This window comes from Arvicola amphibius, chromosome 6 (assembly GCF_903992535.2).
Source record: "Arvicola amphibius chromosome 6, mArvAmp1.2, whole genome shotgun sequence".
Lineage (NCBI taxonomy): Eukaryota > Metazoa > Chordata > Mammalia > Rodentia > Cricetidae > Arvicola > Arvicola amphibius.
Genome location: NC_052052.2, coordinates 33,070,145 through 33,092,435, shown reverse-complemented (window position 1 = coordinate 33,092,435; position 22,291 = coordinate 33,070,145). Strand labels below are relative to the sequence as shown.

General features: G+C 43.3%; 1 protein-coding gene across 6 annotated transcripts in view; it reads left to right on the top strand.

Annotated features, from left to right (window-relative positions):
• Eri3 (ERI1 exoribonuclease family member 3) overlaps positions 1-22,291 on the top strand; it is a 130,003-nt gene that overhangs the window by 5,523 nt on the left and 102,189 nt on the right. For 3 of the 6 annotated variants that reach the window (XM_038332635.1, XM_038332632.1, XM_038332630.1), the window contains exon 3: positions 9,064-9,341. The exons of 2 other annotated variants lie outside the window; for them this stretch is intronic. In XM_038332635.1, the coding sequence (XP_038188563.1) occupies positions 9,087-9,341 (255 nt within the window). In that variant the 5' untranslated portion in view covers positions 9,064-9,086. The remainder of the gene's footprint in view (positions 1-9,063; positions 9,342-22,291) is intronic. One more of the 6 variants, XM_038332631.1, reaches the window with a different exon arrangement.

The window sequence follows — 22,291 nt, the reverse complement described above, 5'->3', positions numbered from 1 at the left end:
GCTCCATCCATTCTGCTAGACTTTATTTGAATCCTGCTTTATTTATTTGGTTCTGTTGGGTTTTAATTGATGATTTTGAGGGCCAGACCTGTTGGGAAGCAGATTCCCTTTGGGTTGTTGTTTTAGCTTCTTCCTCCTTTGGGGTCTATTCCTTGGGGAGCCTTGGGTTAGAAGGGATTGCTTTGATATGTTCAAAATTGTGCCTTGTGCCCCACAGCTACAGGTAAAATCAAAAGGCAGATAATTTATGGGAGTGTCAAAGCTGGCCGCTGGCACCTTAGAAGGCCATTAGTATGCCTGTTCAGACCCTCTGTGTCCTTACGATTGATTCCTTTTTGCATGAGTCTGATTTGGGAAGCTGTAGATCTGTGTGTAGTGATTGGATGTGACAGTCCAAACACCGGACCCTAAATTAATCCTTTTAATAGTATTCCGGCACCAAGGCAATATTCATTCTCTCTTTCCCTCCCTCCCTCCTTTCCTCCCTTCCTTCCTCCCTCCCTCCCTCTCTATCCCTCCCTCCGAGTAAGAATGGTTGAGCTGTGAGAATGGCAGAAAAGGAAAGAAGGGGTGGAAGGAAGCTGGCTAGCTTTGTTTGGCTGTGCTCTGTCTAGCATGTTCTACTTCTGGAGTAGTTGGCACAATGACTTTGGGGATATGATTCATTTAGCGAGTCTTCACTTTCTTAATTGTGCCCGATTATGTGCTGGGAGTAAAAGAACTGAATAAAATATAGTTGTTACTTTTAAGAAACCAAGTCTGTTTCCAGATTTCTAGAATTCATGTACCATTTAGATTAAAATGCAGTGTTCCTCTTTGAAGCTGTGTGAAAATATGAAATGCATGAAAGTGCCTAACAAGAAAATAGTTACAAGATATGCTTTTTATGCACACATGGATGCATGGATGCCTCTTTTTACATGCACATATATGCAGAGCTCTGTTGCTACCCTCTGTCCTTCCTTATGGAGTCTTTGAAAATTGTTAGTAGCAGAAGAGACAGGTACTTAGTGTGTCACTATCTATTGAGATGATAAGTCATGACGTTAGAATAAACTGTGCTACTGGGTCACATGGAAACCATTGACTTTATCATGGGGTCTCAGAGAAATATACAAAAGGATGGGGTTTAGCTGAGTTTCAAAGAAAGTGTTAATTTGCTGGTGAAAAATAGCAGTGCTTTCCAAAGCAGAGGGAGCAGCATTTGCCAAGACGCAGATTTGTAGAAGGAAGTGCCACATTTGTGGACTTGAGCAAGAGCTGACTGTACCTCTACCTCCTTAGAGTTTCTCACTCTGTAAGGTGGGGAGAGTCACACCTCTGGGCTTGTGTATGGGAAGAGGCTTGGAGGTCCTTGTACTGCATTGCAGTTACTTTAATTCAAGGTGCCCCTAACTTTTGCTGCTTTGTGCTCAAGCTGAAGTGTATTTTTTTTTTTTTTTGAGACAGGGTTTCTCCATGTAGCTCTGGCTGTCCTGGAACTTGCTCTGTAGACCAGGCTGGCCTTTAGAGATCCACATGCCTCTGCCTCCTGAGTGCTGGGATTAAAGGCGTATGCTTGGCTGAAGTGTATTTTTTAAAAAATAAACACCTCTCTCTCCATGTACACACACAAAATCTGGATGGTTTAGATTTCTTTATTGCTCAAGGCTAAGTTATATTTTTCTTAAAAATCCCACCTTATCTCAGAGGACTAATTGAAGGTGATATGAATTATTAGTGCTGTGAAATCAGGTAGGGACATGAGCCACTGAGCGTGGAAAAGGAAAGTAGAGCCCCAGTTTCCTCGTGTATAAGATAAGAATGCAGTTACTATTTTACATGATTGTTAGAGGATTAAATGAGGCAAAATATGTAACTTACTAGCACAGTGCCTAACTTATAATAACTTTTCATTTTTCTTTCTTTGTTCTCATGTGTTGACAATAACTCCCTTTTACTGAGCCTGTATTAGTGTGCAAAACACTTTATATACATTGTGTGGTTGACATGAACCCAAAGATAGAGTGGGTAGTAGAGTTAGGACTTGGAGGTGGTCTGTCTAATACCAGTATTTTAGTAACTGTGCTGTCCTCACTCCTTCAGCATTAGCTTACCATCAGGAATGAAGGAAACTGGAGGGATGTGAACTGCTGTGGATCCTGCTGTTGTGTGGATGCCCTCTGCAGGGGTGGGGCATACTTAGAGGATGGCCATACTGTGACTTCCTCATCTCTAGCTTTATCTTTTTTATATTAGGAAAGAATGTTTGTCATGGAGAGACATCTGATCCATAAGACTTAGTGACTTTGGCCTCTAGAAGGAGTTTGCAAGTGGGCATGACTGGTGGGTTAGCAAACAACAGGCAGATCCTAAAGAATTACCTTTTGTGTTGTCTTGAGCTGCTAAGATGGCTGATGGATGTCATCAGAACTTGTGTTCCTGACAGCTTTTGATGACATCAGCACTGCTGGTGACTTGGGGTTAGCAACTGTTCCTGATGTCAGAGAGCTCTGCTAGCCCTGTCTGGAAGCAGCAGTGCTGGGGTGTGGGGAGGAGAGTGTTGCATTGAGACGAGGACCCCATTAGAGTTCCTGCTGCTTCCTTCCCATCCTGCAGCTATCAGAAAGTGGTGCAGTTACTAGGAGCCTGACACTTGTTAAGTGTGGCCATTAGCAAACTAACCAGAGTGCTTGGATTCTTTTTTATGTGAGAGTGCAGAGAAGCTTGAGTTTGAGACCTGCTTCCTGCATTGGAATGAGCAGCACTCTGGAACCCTGATGTTGAACTCTTGGGTTTGGTTATTTCTCTTCCTCTCCCCTTTTCCCTCCTTCCCTCCTTTCCTTTCTTTGTTTGAGACAGGGCTCACCATGTAACCCTGGCTGACCTCCAGCTCACAGAGATCTGCCTTCTCTAACTCTGCATGCTGAGATTAAAGGTCTGCACCACCATGCCTGGCTATTTCTCTTTCTTGTCTAGTGAGTCTTGGGTTACCTTTCCTCTTTCTGGCTTCTCCCTGACTGGCTGGCTTGTATTTGCTTCTTAAGATTTCTTCCTTGTTGATTTTCACAGAAGTGCTCTGGCAGTAAAGATGCATTTGATTGAGTAGTATCACTTTTGGTTTGCTTTTTGTTTTTTTTTTTTTTCAAGAAAGGGTTTCTTTGTGTAGCCTTGGCTGTCCTGGAACTCACTTTGTAGACCAGGCTGGCCTCGAACTCACAGAGATCCACCTGCCTCCTGCACACTGGGATTAAAGGTGTGTTCTACCATCACACACACAGTAGTATGACTTTTGAAGTCATGAAATTTATTTACATGTTTCTCGGGCTATTTTTAGCTGCATGGGACCAAATAGGTTCCAGACAGGTATCTTTGTTATTTCTATGACTTGGGTACTTGAATATAATTGCTAAGTCATCCTAGCATAATGTCTTTTCCAGGACTGGGAAGCTAAAGCTGGATGGCCCAGGCTTTTGAGTGAGGTGAACTTAGTACTGTGGAATTTCTTTGGAATGTAGTTTCTGCTTCACAACTGGTTTTGAATGGTGTGTGTTGGATCCAGGGATGGCATAGACCTGTGTGCTCCCAGAGGTTTCAAGTATGTGTGACTGAGGAGGTGGGGTGTCAGGAGACAACGTTTTCTGATGGACTCCTCAGCTTGTCCTATCTGAAGCTTCCCCTAGCCAGTGTGTGGATGTTGAAGAATGACTCCCTCTCTCCCTCCCTTCCCTTTCCAGTAATGGAGGCTATAAAATGTCTATTTACCCAAGACACCAGAACGACTCCTCTGTGGTTCCACTAATCTGGTGATTTGGTGCTTCTTTGGTCTCTCAGGTAAATACAGATTGAGTCTTTTTATAAAGGCATATTATTTCCCTCATTAAATGTGTGTCTTGGCACATGTGTTATTTACCTGATAGACAGTAATGGCTGCAGAGGAACCATTGGTGTCTGTTGTGTAAATACTCTGCACAGAGACCATCCTCCAGGGGCTGTGGCACAGGCCTGTTTCTCCAAATCGGACTGGCCTCAGGGCAGTCCCTATTTACCCCTTCCTGTCCCTGTTGGGGAGCTGAGCCCTTCATTTGGACATGAAAGTCATTCATTATTTTTCTTTTACTGTGGCCTGTTTACTACTTTTAATTTGCTAGAAGGAAAGGGTGTTTGAGAATAAATGTGAATAAATCTTGTTCTCTAATAAAAAATATGTTTTGCAGAAATACAGAGAGTCATAGATTGTTTGAGTTCTTCACCTCAACCAGATTCCAAAGTCCCAGTTGATACTGGAGCTACAGACTTAAATTCTGCACACTTGTAGCAAAGTATAAAGACATGAATGGAAAAGAAACCTCAAGCTGCTAGCACAGGCAAGAGCAGGTGGTTTGCTGTTGAGGGAATTACCAGGTGTTTCCTGAGAGGGCTGTGTGAGGCCAGAGTGACAGTTCAAAAGGGCACTGATGGTAGCTTTTCTAGTTGGGACTCAGTGGCATTGAGGGCCCCTGAACTCAGGCACTTGTCCTTCACCTGGAGTTTTGAAAGTGTTTAAAATAACAAAAGTTTGAAACAGCCCGGATTTACATAAAAATCAGAAGTGCAATACAAAGATCTTTTCTGAACCATTTGAGAATTAAGGTCCTGAACTTATGTCCTATTATTAAGGATACTTGATGTGTATTTTCTACAAACAGGCCCTTTTCTTACCTAACTGCAACTATCAAAATTAGATAATTAACATCGATATGTTAACCTCTATCTAGTCCATGAATCCCATTCAAGTTTTGTTGATTGTCCCAGGAATGTTCTTAGTAAAGCAAAAGGGTGTGGTTGATCACTGGTTTGTGTTGACTGGGGTTTTCTGTCCTGCCCAGTTCCTGCAGTCGTTTAGTCCCAAAGAAACCACACAGAGGTCTACATTAACTATAAACTGATTGGCCCATTAGTTCAGGCTTCTTATTAACTCTTAAAACTTATATTAGCCCATTATTTTTGTCTATGTTAGCCACGTGGCTGGGTACCTTATTCAGCAGGGCAGTCACATCTTGCTTCTTGTGTGGCTGGGGCAGGACTGCAGACTAGGACCTCCTTCTTCCCAGAATTCTCCTATTCTCATTGCCCTGCCTCTACTTTGTGTCTGGTTGTCCTGCCTATTCTTCCTGCCTGGCTACTGGCCAATCAGTGTTTATTTAAAATATAATTGACAGGATACAGTCCCACACCAGGTTTGCATCAAGTTATCAAGTCTGTAGTCTCCTTTAGACTTTCCTTGGTATATTTTCCTTGAGACACATAACTGATATTTTTGAAGATTATGGACTGGTTATTGGGTGTATTGTTCCTCTGTTAGGGTTTGTCTGATACTTTCTTACAGTTGGGCTCATATTATGCTTCTTCAGCAGGATATCAGAAATGATCTTTTGTTCTCATTCCATCTTGTCAAGTAACATGTGATTTTGATTTATCCCAATATTGACGCCTTTTGTTTGGGAGGGGCAGGGTCTCATGATGTAACCCTGGCTGACCTGTATATCACCGTGTAAAAAGCTGGCCTTGTATTCCTGTCTCAGCCTCCCAAGTGCTGGGGTTAAAGTTGTGTGCTGCGACAACTAGCAGTGGTGCTTATTTTGACCAGTTGTGTAAGATGATGTCTGCTCATCTTTCCATTATAAAATTCCTTCTTATTGTAATTAATAAGGGTTCTGTGGATAAATACATTGAAACTGTGATTATATGCCTCCATAGATTTTAGTTGGATTTATTAAATCTTTATGAACTCATGGTTTTCTGGCTTATTCATTACATTATAATCCATCTCCATCATTCTTTTTTAACCAGCAGAAGAGTCCCTCAAGGTAGCTTTTGAGTCCCTTTGATATGTTTCTATTATTCTTTGAGCATTCGCTTCCTTTCTTATAGGATATCTTAGGTTCATCTTGTAAGTTTCTTGCCCTTTCTCCAAGGAGCTCTGGTTCTTTTAGTGGACAGTTGTGTATGGAAGGCGTTTGTGTGCTAAGTGTGCTCATTGTTGTTAACTCATCCTTAGTCAATGCCTACAGTGTGAATTTATATCTATTTGTGTGTGTATAATCGTACTTTTGTTTTGTTTTGAGACAGGGTTTCTCTGTAGTTCTAGCTGTCCTGGAACTCCCTCTCTACAGCAGGCTGACCTCCAACTCGCAGAGATCTGCCTGCCTCTGCTTCCCAAGTGCTGGGATTAAAGGCATGCACCGCCACCACCTGGCTGTTATCATACTTTTATTTATATCTACATTTATATATCCATGTTTACCACATCTATACCAGAAATCGTGAATTGAATTCAAATTTCAAACAACACTACAGGTTTTTTTTTTTTTTGTAGTGAGAAACCTGGTTTCCATTATCCTTAATAGATGCACTTTGCTTATCCTTTTTGTATGTAACTATTGTGTTGTTACTGGCTCTTTACTCCTCCCTCAGCAATAACTTTGTTTATCTTGTGTATAAATCTCAATAAATTCCTTTTGTCATGAGTGTTCTCTGTGCCTGCCCTTGGCTTTGACATGGTACAGTCAACCTTGCCACCTCTGCATGGATGCCCTTCTCACCTGCCTTGGCTCTTATCTTCATTTCAACCCCTCTGTTCTCCCAACTCCAACTGATACAGATATTTCTTTATTGCATTTAATGGTTGTAGAATTGAATTTTTTACAAAGGGAAGAGGAAGCATTACCTTCTGTTCTTTGACTTGATCTGATTTTGGTTGTTAGGAAGACAGTTTGGAATCCAGTTAGCGTTGACATGTGGAGGCCTGACCTCCTAATATCTACTTCATTATTTTTGCATATATGGCTGTTTTGCTTGCCTGCAGGTATGTCTGGGTACCGTGTGCATGCAGTGTCTGCAAAGGCCAGAAGAAGGCATCCAATGCCCTGGGTCTGGAGCTACAGCTTGTGAGCCTCCATGTGGATGCTGGGAATCAAACTTAGGTGCTCTGGAAGAGCAGCCATCTCTCCAGTCTGTTCTTAAGACTTCATTCAAGTGGATGAAATCAAATGAGAAAACAAAGCTTGTAAGAAAGGAGGCCCTCTAGCTATCAGTGTGTTGTCCAAGGGAGGGGATAGGGTATGTATACTGTGCCCTGTAGGAGGCCTAGAGAATTATAGGGATGTTGGAGGTAACTTTGTAAGCATTATTAACCGAGGGAAGAGCCACCTTCATAGCTGTAGTAATGATAGTAAGCTAATACTTTCTGATCCGATATATGCTAGATACTGTTCTTGATGTTTTACTTCTGTTTTCATTCCATTCTCACTTTAGAAGTAGAGACTATTATTATTGTTGTTATTGTCATTTTACAGGCAGGGAATTGAAAAACAGAGTGTGCCCATGATGCCATAGCTAGTAAGTGCTGAACAGGAAATCTTTGTTAGTCAAGACTATTGCCTGTGGTATTGGCAGGCAGAATCTAGTTGATTTATGTACTTTGTATACTGTAACGCATTAAGAGTTTCAAAAGTCTTGCTACCTGACTCAGTTGGTTAGAAGAGGTCTAAGTTCCAGAAGGACTTTGCATTTCAGCTGGAATGGGGATGGAGCCGTTATCATCCTGTCACTCGTTCCCATACTGTAGAAGAGGAGGGAGGGAGGGGATGGGTTTACTTTGGATTCTGACACTCAAAGGGACTTGGTCCTTTTGCCTTTATAAGAGATTACATAGTGAAGCTCAAGCTTGCCTTTGTCTTCCCCTGGACTAGGAGTTCTGGGGGAAGCTGTAAAGCAATGATAAAAACAAGTACCATGCTTGTGGTAGGATCCATGAAGAGTCTTTTTTAGTCTTCATGCAATCCTCATGATATTTCATGTTTAGATACAGAGACTGAGGGCCCACACTACTGTGTTTCCTAATAGAAACACAGGCAAGGGGTTGTAGCTTTCAGGGAGTCAGGAGAGAGCTGGGAAGAAAAGACATATTTGCATTGTACTTTTTTGTTCAGGTGGTAGTGACCTCATTAGGTCCGAGTGTGCTCCACCCTGCATAGGGAGACAGTGTTAGAGACAAGCCTTTGGTTTTGTTGGAATTTGGCATCAGGGAGCATAAACTTATGGCACTTTGTGTATTAAATGGTAAGATTTCTTGTTTGAGGACCATTTCTGTTTTGGGTCTAATGTGGGGGAAGACAAGTTCCTATATTTCTGCCTTGTTTCCTTCTCTTGGATCAGGTTATTTGTGGGTAAAACTTAGGCTTTGATTTTTATATTTAGCTAACCCTTAGAGGAGAACAGATATTGTGTGAATTTAAAGGGAAAATGTAAAGAAAAAATGATTCAGTTTTTTTTTTTTTTTTTTTTGCACATGTTCCCTTAGAAAATTTTACTAGACTTTTAGAAATGCTCCCATTACTGCCACATCTGGGTTTTCTCTTCCCCTTTCTCTATTTAAAAGGCCTCACAGTCATTCTGGGCCTCTAGGAGAGAGTGAGGCCCAAGGCAGCAAATGAGGAGGCCTGAGGCTGTTGCCAGCTGCTCCCCAGTTCCCCCAGGGTGCTATTTAGCAGTGTGGAGATTGGGAATCATCAGAAAGTGATGAGCAGAATTTCCTGGATTGACTTTGTCGGCTCTTGTACTTCCTTGCTGATAGACGACAGAGGGTATGTGGAGATGGCAAGTCTGAAGAGAACATACAGGAAGTGAGTCTGTGTCTAGACTCATTGTGCTGTTGCTCACCTCAAATTGCTCTGGAATCCTTTGCTTTAAAGCTAACTATTGCCTCCTGAGAAGTGACTGCGGAAGTCCTGTCCCTGCTCTCTTTTGAACTAGTGCTCCATTTTACAAATGAAGCCAGCTTTGTGTGTTGCTTTGAGAAAGACCTAGGAGACAGGATTGTACTAATAACACTGCCGATGCTGGCTCTTAAACTTTAGTAACAAACCGTGATTCAGAAATGGGCATGGAGACCGTGGGGCGTGGGTTCATGTTGCATGGATATTCCTGATGACTGGATGGAACCAGGCCACAGTGGGAGGGGAGTAACCCAGGCTCTCTGTTTTTGTTTTTGTTTTTGTTTTTGTTTTTTTTTTTCTTTTTCTTTTAACTTCCTCCCCTAAGTTTTAGATGCCTCTGGATGCTCAATGCTAGCACCTTTACAGACTGGAGCAGCTCGATTTTCTTCATATTTACTTTCAAGAGCAAGAAAAGTGCTGGGCTCCCACTTATTTTCTCCCTGTGGCGTTCCGGAGTTCTGTTCCGTATCTACCAGAAAGCTGGCGGCCCACGGCTTTGGCGCGTCAATGGCGGCAATGGTGCCCTTTCCTCCCCAGAGGTATCACTACTTTTTAGTGCTGGACTTTGAGGCCACCTGCGACAAGCCACAGATTCATCCTCAGGTAACTGCTGTATCATTGCTTCAGAAAAGGTTGGGTGGGTAAGAGGGAGGGAGGAGTGTCTTGCTTCCTGGGACCCAGAGTTTTCTCCTATCTTGTGACTTTTATTTACTCTTTGAAGTATTTGCCTTCCAAGACAGATTGGTTAAAAGTGTGGTAGGGCAAGACTGAACTGTCAAAGTCTCTGTAGAAAAGTGGATACATTGTTTCTCGCCGCAGCTTTTGGGAATCAAAATACTTCTTTCCCAGCCTTCCTCCTCTCCTAGAGTTTTGTGGTCTGGTCTCCTGCCATTGCCCTGTGGTTTTGAAGGAGTGCTGTGGTAGTCTGCTCCTAAGGTGACCTTCCCTCCTGGTGTTAACATGTCTGCACTGACTCATAGGTAACCCTGTCTCCAGTGGAATGTAGTAGAAAAGACAGCATGTGACTAAGGTCACAGGCTGGTTTAGAAGAAACACTACAGTCTGCTTTGCTCCTTTGGATCATTTGCTCTGGCAGAAGCCATTACCACACTGTGAGGATACTCAAACAGTACTGCAGAGACACACATGTATAGAAACTGAGGCTGTAATCCAAGAACTAACACTAGCTTGCCAGTCATTTTAGTGAACTCCCATGGGAGTGAATTTGCCAGCCCAGCACCTGCCACATTCCTGACTCCTAGGAACTATGACAGAGAACAGTTGACAAACCCCCCCCCCCATTTCTTTCTGGTTTTTCAAGACAGGGTTTCTCTGTGTGTAGCTCTGTCTACCCTTGAACTTGCTGTGTAGATCAGGCTGGCCTGAAACTTGGAGATCCATCTGCCTCTGCCTCCAGAATGCTGGGACTAAAGACGTGTGCCACCACCACTGCCCAGCTTGAACAATTGATTCTTAATGCTTAAAGCCACACATTTTGGAATATTTTTTGTTTGCTTTTCCTTTATAAAGTATCTCACTGTGTTGTTCAGGGTGTCCTTGAACTCATTTCATAGCCCAGGCTGGCTTTGAACTTGCTATCCTTTTGTCTCAGTCCATCAAGTGGTGGGATTACAGGTGTGTACTTCCATACCTGGTTTAGTATAATTTGTTATGTAGCATTAGATAGCCTGAACAGGTGCCATTGCTAGTCTATTGGAAAGGAAGATATCTTTGCTTTTCTTCCTTAGTACCAACTGTATACAAAGACCTTTTATCTTTTCAAGCAGTGTTACCAGGAAGTTTGGATTAGTTTGGAATGGTTGGATGCCGGTGGGGGGAGTTGGTTGTATTGTGGAGACTCAGGTGTGGGTAGCTCTAGGATGGCAGCTCCGTCTGCAGTGCTTACAATGTTACAATGTCTAATTTTGGGATACACAGACCTGTTGATTTGGTGAGAGTAGCTTTCTTTAGGAGACCATTGAAACTTGGGAGGCACGACTACTGGAAACCATAGAAAGATAAACTGGCTGCATTTCTGTGGTCAGCTTTTTCTAGAGGGGTATGACTGTAAAATGTCAGATGGTTTTACCTGTCGAAGACACTACACCCCTTTCCTTTCCTCTTTTCCTCTTGCCTGTTCATGGCTTGCCTCTGGAGCATTGGAATCAGGCCAGTTTAGACAAGGACCGTGCCCTAAGGGAAGAAACTTTAGGTGAAAGGGAATGTTGCTTGGGAGCTGCCCAAGCTACACTTCCATTCTACCTCCTGCTCCTGCCAGTGGGGCTATGGGTGGGTGGTTGGCTTCTGAGTTGAGAATCCAGGATCCACATTTTAATGTTCCATAGTCTCTTTTCTTACAAAATTTCAGTCCCTGGGTATGCCTTAGTGAGCATGACTCTAAGTCTAGCACACCTCTATTGCATGAGATTCATCTTTATCTCTCCCGAATCTCCATCATCTCTACATTTGCTGCTTCCTGGAACATGCTTATGTGTATGTGTTTCTTAGCTTTCCACTGAATTATGACCTCAGATAGTTACATAGCTCTGTTCACTTATCCTACAGAAGGTCTTGCCAGTGTTTTTGCATGTGGAATCTGATTTATGTCTCAGTTTGCTTGGTTGGTGTCATCTTTTACCTCTCTTTGAAGGGTAAGTTCAGCTGTCTGTCTATCATCATGTTGAAGATATTATAGTTGGGGTTTAAATCACCTATGTTACCAACTGGCTTCCCAGACTTAGGCTCAAAGGTACCCACCCCCCACCCTCCTTCTTTTTCCCAAGACAGGGTTTCTCTAGAAAGTGTAGCTCTGGCAGTCTTGGGACTCGGTTTATAGACCAGGCTGGCCTCAAACTCAGAGATCTGCTTGCCTCTGCCTCCTGAGTGCTGGGATTAAAGGTGTGCACCACCACCACTGGTCTGGCATGAAGGTTTTCATGACCCACACTGAGTTAGAGCTTGGTGCTGTTTTCCAGGATCTGCACCTGAGTAAAGACTATCTCCAGAATCAATGAACCCTGATGGTGTGATTCCAGGGCATTTAAGATGCATTATTAGCTAAGCATTAGCTGTTGCTTTAGAGATCTTGGAGAGAGGCGGCGCGGCACTGCTGTCTTGCTTATCTTTAAGAGGGGAATACGAATGATCTTGGAAATTATAGACCTGTTGGTTTACTGTGATTCCAGAGAAGATACTTGACCTGATCACCAGATAATCAATCAGCAAACAGCTAGAAGAATGTGGAATTCTCAGTAATAACTTACATGGTTGTGAAGAAGAGCAAATCCTGTCAAATCAATCTAACCCTTGCTGTGATGAGTGATGGATTTGAGTGGATCTAGAGGAGGGGACAAATGTCATCCAGCTCAATGTCATTAGGGCTCTGCGAGGCTGTGGGCACAGGTGCGGGCATAGGGGGAAGGTGTATCCGGCCACACATCTGTATCCTCCGGACACCCGCAAGAAAAAGAGGGAGAGCCCAAGACCTGCTATTAATTGCAACTTAAAGTTCCACCTCTTGGGCAGAAGGAAGATCTAAAAGGTTTCTAAGCACAAAGATCCTGATAGAATTCAGAGGAAACTTGGAAGTTGAATGAGAGAAAATTTCAATCCCAGATAGGATAGTACCTTCTAGTGAGATTGGCATGGATCAGGGTCTCATCAGAGTCCCTGTCTGCTAGGTATTCCGGTCAACAAGGGATGTGAGGAGCTGGGGAAAAAAAAGGAGGAACAAAAATGACTACAGGCAAAAAACAAGCCTAATAAGAAAGAGAATGAATGGAAGTTTTGACCACTGATTTCTTGTTCTTACTAAGTTCAATAATATTTTGCTCTGTATTTTAATAAAAGCTAAAAAAAAACTACACAGATTTAAATGGAAGGAAGAAAGCTTGAGATTGTGGTAGGAAGGACCTTCCAGAAGAAGCAGGGAAAGCATTAGAATATAATGTGCTGCCTTTCAGAGTGACAGTTTTTCTATGACAAGCTTTTATGGAGAAACCCTGTATGTTACTGGGCCTGGGCTAGAAGGAGAGAGAACCACCCTAGCTCCTCTCCAGTCTACTGATCGGCTCTCGTGCTTTTGGTATCTGCCCAGCTGACTTCAGATCTTTTAGACTTTAAAATTGAGAGCATGCCATACCTTTCAGGTGTGTGACACAGGCTCTGGCCCAGGAAAGCCCTGTTGTTGAAGGCTTGCTGTGGAGCTCATTTCTCTCATCTGTCTCTCATTTTCAAAAGTCTTTGAGTCAGCTTATTGAGAGTATCTTAAAGGAATAGTTCATGAAAACTAACAGCTGTGTGTTCTGTTGGACCTGGGTGCATAACACTGTTGGTTATAAATACAGTAAAACATCTGGTCTGTTCCATTTGCCATCATTTTTGCTGTTTACTCTGTACTTTGTTCAACTAAGTGAACCTGGAGTGGTTGGTTTGCTAGTAATAGGTCTTGGTGTTCTGACTCTGTGCTTATCGTATTTGTTTTACATATATTCATTCAGATTCAGGTGATAAGTGTTCGTTCAATTTGAAACTTTGTCACTGAGAAACACCTTTTTACTTAAATGTTCATTTAGATGATTTCGAATATTTTAGAGACTCTGAATTTCAGCAGTGTGGTTCCTTTCTGTCTTCTGATTAGGAATTGTCTTCTGATACAGAAGTAGATTTTTATCTGTTTGCAGGAACAGTGGCTCCTTTGTCCTCACTGGCAGGAGCTTGCTTTGCTTATTTTGGTGTGGATGTGCATGATGTGATGGTTGTTGTGACCCTGGGGCCCAGAGAGCAGCCTGAAAGCTTTGGTGGCTCTTTAATTGTACGTCTTTAACCTCGGGGCAAGTTCTCTCACCACCTCAGTGTTCAGAGGAGACCAAAGCAAATGTAAGTGAGGAAAATGAGGTGTAGGCCACAGCTTGTGGGGAGGAGAAGTAACCTCAGCTGTCTGTGTGGCTTGGGAGGGAGGGCTGCTTCAGCTCTCTCTAAGTGGGGAGTTGAAGTCCTGGCTGCTGCCTCCATCCTTCCCTTGGCCTTCTGGGTAGTCTTTTTCACTACTCCAAGCAGCCCTGCCTACTGTTTTCCTTCCATCTGTATTTAAGTGCCCACAGTGTTAGCGGGTAAGGTTTTCTACTGTTTGGTTCTTTGCTGCCCCCCTTCAGAAACCTTGGAGAGATTCCATCTGCATTTTGAGTTAGAATTATGATTAAAGGGGTTCTCTTTTATAGAAAATTGTGCAGGTGCTGGGTTAATTTTGAAGAGCAGGGTGGGGGACAGGTTTGATAGTGACAGGACTAAGACTAATTAATACAGGAGCATCATTTGGAGGATTTCAGCATAACCTAGAACTGGCACCATTACTTTTTTTTTCTTTTTGTGAAAGATGTTTTGGAGAAGTTTGCAGGAATTTAAGATCACTATAAATCAAACTATATTAATTCCCTTTCTCCTTCCTTCAAGGCTAAAAGATCTTCTGCTCCCCGCACCCTAAGTATTGCTCTTTGCTACATAACTGCCCTCTTGTTTTCTGCTTTTGGTTCCTACAGTCTCTAAGTGGTTAAAAGGAAGTACCCTACAGAAAAAGATCCGCTCTCTTCCCCACTTCCTATTAGTTTGTCCTGTTTACAGCTTCTCCAAGTGGGAGGGAATAGGCCCCACATTTTAGTGGGCTCACTTGTTAGGCTTTGCTCCCTCTCTCTTCAGCTTCAGTCAGCCTGCCTTTTTTTCCCCTGTACAAACAGACGAAGATGCTGATGCTATTCTAAACTGGGAAATGAAATGCAAAACCGACGTTAATGTAACATTATGGTTGAGATTAAATGCACCAAAATCAGGAAATTCAAAGTTATGCTTCCCCCAGCAACTGTAACTCAGCCTTCTCTGGCGTGTGCCGTATTTTGTGAGTGTGGATGGTGTTATATGTTGAGACATTAAAGTTAACACTATAAGCAGAGCACAAAATGCTTGAGGGGGCTGAGTTATGACGACCATGTGAGCTGTAATTGTTCTTGCGCAGGCTCCTGACTCCGAGAATAATTTTTTTTCCTGCCCATCAGACCAGTTATTGCCTTTCTTTTCAGTTACATCTGCTTTAACACATCTCCTCTTCCAGGGTCACTATGAGTGAATTTCACTATTGGTGGCCAGTAATTGTAGGAAGAATGGGGTGGTCTGCTAGACCTTTTGTCCTTTTGTCACTGCTTCCATAAAAGTGGCACACACACACACACACACACACACACACACATACACCCCACCCCCGTCAGGCTGTTGTTTCCTTGTGGTTCCTTATAGGGATGGGCCTCATCCTGACTCCCCGTGGCTCCTCACTAGTGTTCCCTGAATAGGAACAACCTTCACTGTGTCTGTAACTCCATGTGAAAGCCAAGGGGCCCCTTTTTAGTCAGAGCAGACATAGCAATGCAGAAGTAAAATATACATTTCAGGAATGAAGCACTGATGCATGGTGGTGCTGCCGTGGTTGTTTGGCACAGCAGGGACAAGATCGAAGCGGGTTTATTTGCTCTATTCAGATTGCTTCTCTACCTTCCCCAGGGTTTATACCTTTAAGCTGCCATGATGTGTAGTTAGGCTGTGGAGTTGCCTGGGGGTGGAGCCAGGAATTTTCCTTGGAGAGCACTGGGTCATTGGTAACAAAATCACCACATAATTTAGTGCAAATCAGGAAACATCCCCCCTAGCCTCTTATTATCCTGGTGGTCTCCCCAGGGCTGAGACAGCTGTTGGAATGCAGGTTTGTCAGGTACTGGGCTAAGTTTGGTGGTAGGAAAGAGCTCCAAAGAGTAGGGGCATTGATACATGGTGAATGAAATCAGGGTCAGTAAATAACAGTGAAGCTGAGCTGCCTTTTAGAGTTTTTGTTGGATGTGACAGATCCAACTAAGTCAGCAAAGGAATGGGGAGGAGCTCATTTTAACCTCCTTGGAGGTAATGAAAAAGCCTCTTTTTCCTCTTTGGATAACAACTGCTGGAATGAGACCTAGAGCCTACCCTCAAGGAGCTCAGAGTCTAGGAGAGTGCGTGTATGTGTGACCACCAACAGGCACTGCACTAACTGTCATTCCAGGAAAGCATGGTGTCGTGGGGGACAACGTGTGGGAGCCGTCTGCATACTCATAATGTGCAGGAGGGGCAAACAGGCTTCATGTTCTGAGAAATTTAGGAGACCAGAGACATATGGAGGCCTGAGCCCTCACAACTGTTATAGCAGGGATTTAAAACAAAACAAAAACCCTGAGGGGTTTAACAGAGGAAAATTGGGTAGATTGACTTAGTTCTGGGTTGGGGTGGGGGTCTAGTTTTTGGGCTAATTTGCCAGAGTGTTAAAAATGTGTGAAAAGAGGTGCCAAGTCCAGTGACTAGTTCACTATGTGACTTCACTAGTTCATAAGTCGGGTTATTTGTATCAGTGACATATTACTTCTCATGGTCAAGTTAGAAGGTCCTATTGGGATGCCTGGGAGAGTGTTAAGTGTGGAAGAGGTTTAGGAATATGAACCAATAAGGGCTGGTCACAAAGGCTGAGGGTCAAAGTGGGAAAAATAAGAGTTTTTGTTGAATGTGACGAAATCAACTAAGTCAGCGGGGAATGGTGGTGAGATGGTGGGAGCTCAGGCTGAGGCTCCGAGGCACTGCTGGGGAGGCTAAGCTGGTATGTCAGCTGTCACTGAAGGTGGCAGTTGGGTGGAATGCCAGATCTCAAGGGAAAGGCAGTATCTGGAGACTGACAGAACATCTTTTCACTTCAAATTCTGGGGATTTGGATTTGGATCTGCTAGGACACACCTTAAATGGACCAGGAAGGTTTAGGCACTTCAGAAATTAATAAGTTAACAGAAAAATGGTTAATTGGTTAACATTGAGAGAATTGTAAAAGAATGTAATGAAGAGGCCAGGGAGCCAGGGTGACTAGAAGACTGGCAGGCAGAAGGAGAAAGGGTGGGGAGGGGGGTGGTCGAGAGTGTCGGCTAGGGGAATGTTGAGAGTGAGTGTGTAGGCTTCTCATCCCCTTGCTCTGTCCTGTCCTGTTTTCTTCTCCTCTGTATTGATTACATTTCTTCTCCAGACTCATCTCAGTGGTTTGACATGAGGAAACTGATACTAGGAGATGCTTTCTCCATTACTGTATCTTGTTGGGAAAAAGGATTCTGCATCATTTTGATTAAGATGCCATTGGGATGATTATTTTTTATCCTCTTATCCTGGGTGTTCACAGTACTAAAAAGCCCCCCACAGCATTACATTTATGTGATGAGTTCTGAGCTTCAGCTGTAAAAATTGAGCCATAGCCTAAAAGCTATGACAAGAGTGTTCCTAGATTGACATTAGTGCCTCCCCTCCCCCAAGCCTGGCTGCCTACAGCAAAATGGCGACCAGGCACTGAGAAAATAGAAAAGAGTCTCTGGAGGGAGAGACAAACTTCAGGGAATCTTTGGTAGTGAAGAAGAGGTTCCTTGAAATAGTCTGCTATGTGTCCAGTTCCCAGGTGATAGACTTGCTCAATGGGAGGTGTGCATATTTTGACTAGCAGAACAGCAGCACCATTACATGGATGGCTCTGCTTTTCTTCTGAGGGCTGTGGGTTAGTGCCTAGTCCTGGGGAACTGTTCCACCCAAGCACTCATCTGAGGGCTAAATTATAGCAGGGACTTTTATTTGGAAATGCCCATATTGTTACAGGTAAAGAGTCCATAGTACAAGCTGAACATAGTAACATAAAATTTTAATCCCAGCACTCAAGAGGCAGAGGCAGGCCGATCTCTGTGAGTTCAAGGCTAGCCGGTCTAGAGCTTCCAGGACAGCTATAGCTACACGTGACACCCTATCTCAAAAAAATGAAATAAAATAAAAACAAAAAGTCCATAGTGCAGTGTGCATGAGGAGGTTGACAGCAAAGTTTGTAAATCGGAAATGAAGTTTAATGTATTGTGGAATGAAAGGACAAAACAGAGTGAACAATCCAGTCCTTGGGAACAGAAGAAAGATGACCATGGGTCTAAAAGTAGATGTGGAGAAACTAGTAAGTGTCAGTGGGCTGGGTTATGATGGTGATGGTAGAAACAGAGAGAAGTTACTGTTACAGCCTTTATGTGTGCTGGGTAAGGCACAAGCCTGAGAACCATGCTCTTTCATAGATCCCAGCTCCATTGAATTCTAGTTCCCTGGGGACTAAGTGAATTGGTAAGAAACAGAGTATTTAATCTTAGGTGCCATTACTGAGTTAAAAATCCACACCAAGGAGAACATGCAGGGACAACAGTTACAGATAAGTTCCTCTGAAGTAAGGTAGATAGCTGTCCCTCTGAGATATATTTGAACTGTTGTCAGTGAACTTGAAAAAGTAGCCAGTGATGATAACTGGCAAGAACACTGGGATTCCTGCTCCCCAAAATCATTGTAACACTTAGAGCTCTGACTCGAGCTCATCCCTTCTTAGTTCAGGGACAAGTTTTGTTTATTCCCAGGGATATTCACCGAGCACCAGCAGCATTGAAAGGGCAACTGGTCAACTGAAAGGGATTGTAGTTGAAAGTGTAGTGGCAGGCAAGGGTCATTCGGGCAAAGTCTTTCCCTGGAAAAGTAGTGTAGTTCGTGATCTGAGAACCAGCAGCATCGCCATCACCTGTGGGCTTGTTGGAAGTGGTGTGTCAGGCCACACCAGAGCTAAGTAGCCTGCATTTTGACAGATCTTCAGACAGTTCTGTCCAAGAAGGCCAAAGTAGTCTGGGCTAAAAGTTTTCAAACTTCAGTGAGGGTCAGAATCACTTGGGTGACTGCTTAAAGCCAGGATTGCTTACCTTGTCATCAGGGCTTTGGGTTCACCAAATATATGGTGAAAGCTGGAAATTTGCTTTGCTCTCCTAAATTGGTGGTTCTGAACCTGTGGGTCGCAGCCACTTTGGTGAGGGGGATGTATGTCAAACGACCCTTTTACAAGGATCACCTGAGACCATCAGAAAACACAGGTATTTACATTACAATTCATAACAGCAGCAAAATTACAGTTATGAAACAGCAATGAAAATAATTTTGTGCCTGGGGGGGGTCACCACAACATGAGGAATTATATTAAAGGATCCCAGCATTGGGAAGGTTGAGAACCACTACTCTGAATCATTTTTTTTCCCTTGAAGAAATAACAGAAAAAGCCACAACTCTAACAAAACAAGATGGAGAGCAAAGCAAGAGGGAGAACAGTAATGAAACTGACTCTTTGCAAGGCACAGTGAAGTCAGTTTTTCAGTGCTGGGGCTTGAATACAGGGCCTCAGATGAGTGCTCCACCACTGAGCTACATTGCTAACCCAGAAATTTGCATTTTTAACAAGTTCCCAAGTGATGGATGTTATCTGGGGTACTAGGGAGTAATTGTTGATATCTTAGGGAGATGTAACTTCATCACCTATCCAGGGGAAAGGATTCAGGGCATGATGGGCGATATGTCAGCCTATGTTTTGCTTGCTAGTTGTCTTAGTATTTAGGTATGTTGTGCTAGTACAACTGCACCCTGTCACATGTGGGCAGAGAGCAGGGATCCCATGAGCTACTTACTCCTTACAAGATGAAGTCGTCTGGGCAGGCATTACTGGTGCCTGGGGCTGTGGACAGAATCACTGAGCCAAGTTACCTAAGTGGGCCTGGTTCTGCCTCAGTTGCCTGTTGCCCTTCCTTTCTTCACCCCCATCTTGTGAGTCTTTAGGGAAATTTATGATTGATTGGAAAAAGTGGTCTTTGTGCAACCAAACTCTAATATATCTTACAAGTTACATGACTCATCCCCCGCCCCCCCGCCATACACACACACACACACACACACACACACACACAGTTTATCAGACTAACTGAACAGGATTTGGCTGCATGTGTTCAAGTCCCAAAGTGAGGACTCTGGGCCTCTAGAATGAAGAGAGCTGAGGCAGAGGCTGTTCTGCCCAGGGGCATGATAGCATAATGGTTGAGAGCTTGGGCTTCAGAACTGGACTGTCAGGCTTGAATTTTGTTTCCACCATCAGTGAACAGCATGACCTGGGCTAAGTGACTCTCACCCCTTGTACTTCAGTTATTTATTGAACAAGTGCAATTAGTAATAGCTCTGAGTTTATAGGACTTGTGGGAGGATACAATGAACTAAACATACATGGGAGTGCTCTAGACAGTGCTTATTATGTAATGACTGTATAGGTCAGCACTTAGTAGAATCAGTTCTAGTGTCTGTATAGGAGTATAGCAGGTGGCTGGGAGGCCAGCCTTACTTCTCTGGTTCATGGAGAGTCTTCAGGCCTTCTCTTCAAGTAGTGGGTAGAGGCAGGCCTCTACCTAGAGAGATCTCCTCACGTGCACACACCACACTGAAATGGTAAGTGGAGATTGGATATTTGCATGACAAACTTAAAACTACCTTAAAGGAACTTCTCTTTTACATAACCTGAGATTGTTTTTTATTAATTATACAACAGACATATGTATGTACATATGTGTGTATGTATGTGGCTTCAAAGAAGTGTTTGTGTTTTTTGCTGCCCTAACTTTTAACTTCACAAGGCCCTAATACTTGAAGTTACTCAGAGTATATAAAAATATTCAAACTAAGGCCGTTTCTGAGTTGTGTGCATATGTAGAGAGACACGGGTGTGGGTACTCCAGGGTGAGGATGTGTTTTTTTTTTTTTTCTTTTTTTTTTTCTTTTTTTTTTTTTTTTTCGAGACAGGGTTTCTCTGTGGCTTTGGTGCCTGTCCTGGAACTAGCTCTTGTAGACCAGGCTGGCCTCGAACTCACAGAGATCCGTCTGCCTCTGCCTCCCGAGTTGCTGGATTAAGGCATGCGCCACCACTGCCCGGCCGAGGATGTGTTTTTTAACACCTTTGATCTCCTTTACTTACTGATACTGTGGGTTCGTTTTTGTGTTTTGATTTAAGATTTTAGTAAAGGTAAATTTTAACTCACTCTGTCCTCCCACTCCTTAAAGAATAGTACTTTCTACTTTCAGCCTTGTTTCTACATTTTAATGGCTCTGGGGGCTCTGTGGAGATAGGTGGAGGGGGCATGAAGGTAAAAATCAGCCTTTTAAAGCTCTGGGTTTTTCCCCTTCCTTGTCCTGAAACTCTGAGCATCAGCTCTCATCTGTCAAAGTGTAAATCAGCAATTAAAACCCAAACAGCCAAATGCCAAAGATGACCCGGAGCACAAAGCAACTGACAAACAAGTCCGGACAAATCGACGGGTAATTTATAAGCTTTGCCCTAAAATCTAATTATTTGGCAATTCGAATTTGCAGCCAGCCAGGGCTCGGCAATAAATTTAACCCGCCATAAATTATTTAGGAGCAGGCTGTGGTGTAAATCAAAACCACGAGTGTTTGTTTAAGAAATAAGCTCCTTGTGCATAAATGCCCCCCCCCCAACTGTTAAGCAAATCATGCTCAGTGTAGCCCTCGCTTCTCCCAGCCTTCTTCGCAATGAGCAGGAGGCTCCCCCCCCTTTTTTTTTCTCTTGAGAAAGGGTTGGTTACCTTTATATCAGACTTCATTCAGATTGAAGCATTTGGCTAAGCCCCATGTTTGCCATTCATGGTTAGATCGCCTTTGGGTTTTATCAGTAAGGGAATAGAAGGAAGGGATAGATTACTTTTACTATCACTAAATTAAGGAAATGCCTGTTTGTTCTTCTTAGATTAATTTGGGCAAGGCATGAAAATGATCTTTTCAGTCCCTTATTTCAGATGGGACCATAGAAACATCAGTTCGGGCAGAGAAGAATTTGTGCTTTGGGAAAATGGGCTGGACTACTGCTGTATTAACCCTTGCTACCAATTCCAGCAGTCAGCTGAGCCCTTTCTGCTTAATGTCTTTTGTTGTTGCCTTACTGTCTTCCCGTGTAACCTAATCTCTAAGGATAATTTAGTTGAAGGAAGTTTTCATACCCTAAAAACAAACCCTGCAAATGTCTTTCCTGTAATCTTCAATAGTGGGCAGAACTTTCACTTGAGATGCAATGCAGTCTTGTCTTCAGTTCATTAAGGGGCACACTGGGGTTCATAGTTGATCAGTTTTAAATCAGGTGGTCTCAAAACCTGTGTTCCAGCTCACTTATATAGGTAAAAGCAATGAACATTTGCTTGGTGCTTCCTTTTTGTTTTCTCTCCCTTCAGGGGAAAAATTGCAACTAGTGTTTTCCAGAGAGAGAGAGAGAGAGAGAGAGAGAGAGAGAGAGAGAGAGAGAGAGGGAGAGGGATGGAGGGAGGGAGGGAGGGTGAGAAAGAGAGAGAGAGAGGGAGAGAGGAGAATAAATGCAGCCACTTTAGAAACTTGGGTCCTTCGAACAATCCAGATTTTTGTTCTTAGGTGTCAGCTGTGGCCAGTTTCCAGCCACCATCAGCAGGTCAGCTGGATTATTTATTTCACTCTGCCTTCAGACAGCGGGATGGAGTAGGCACTTTGTGAATGGTATAGTATAACTACCTGTTCAGTTGTGGCACTGACAGTCCCATGTTCTAGAAACCACTGGTCTCAGGCAAACTAGACAGTTTGGGTAAATCTGGAGTTAA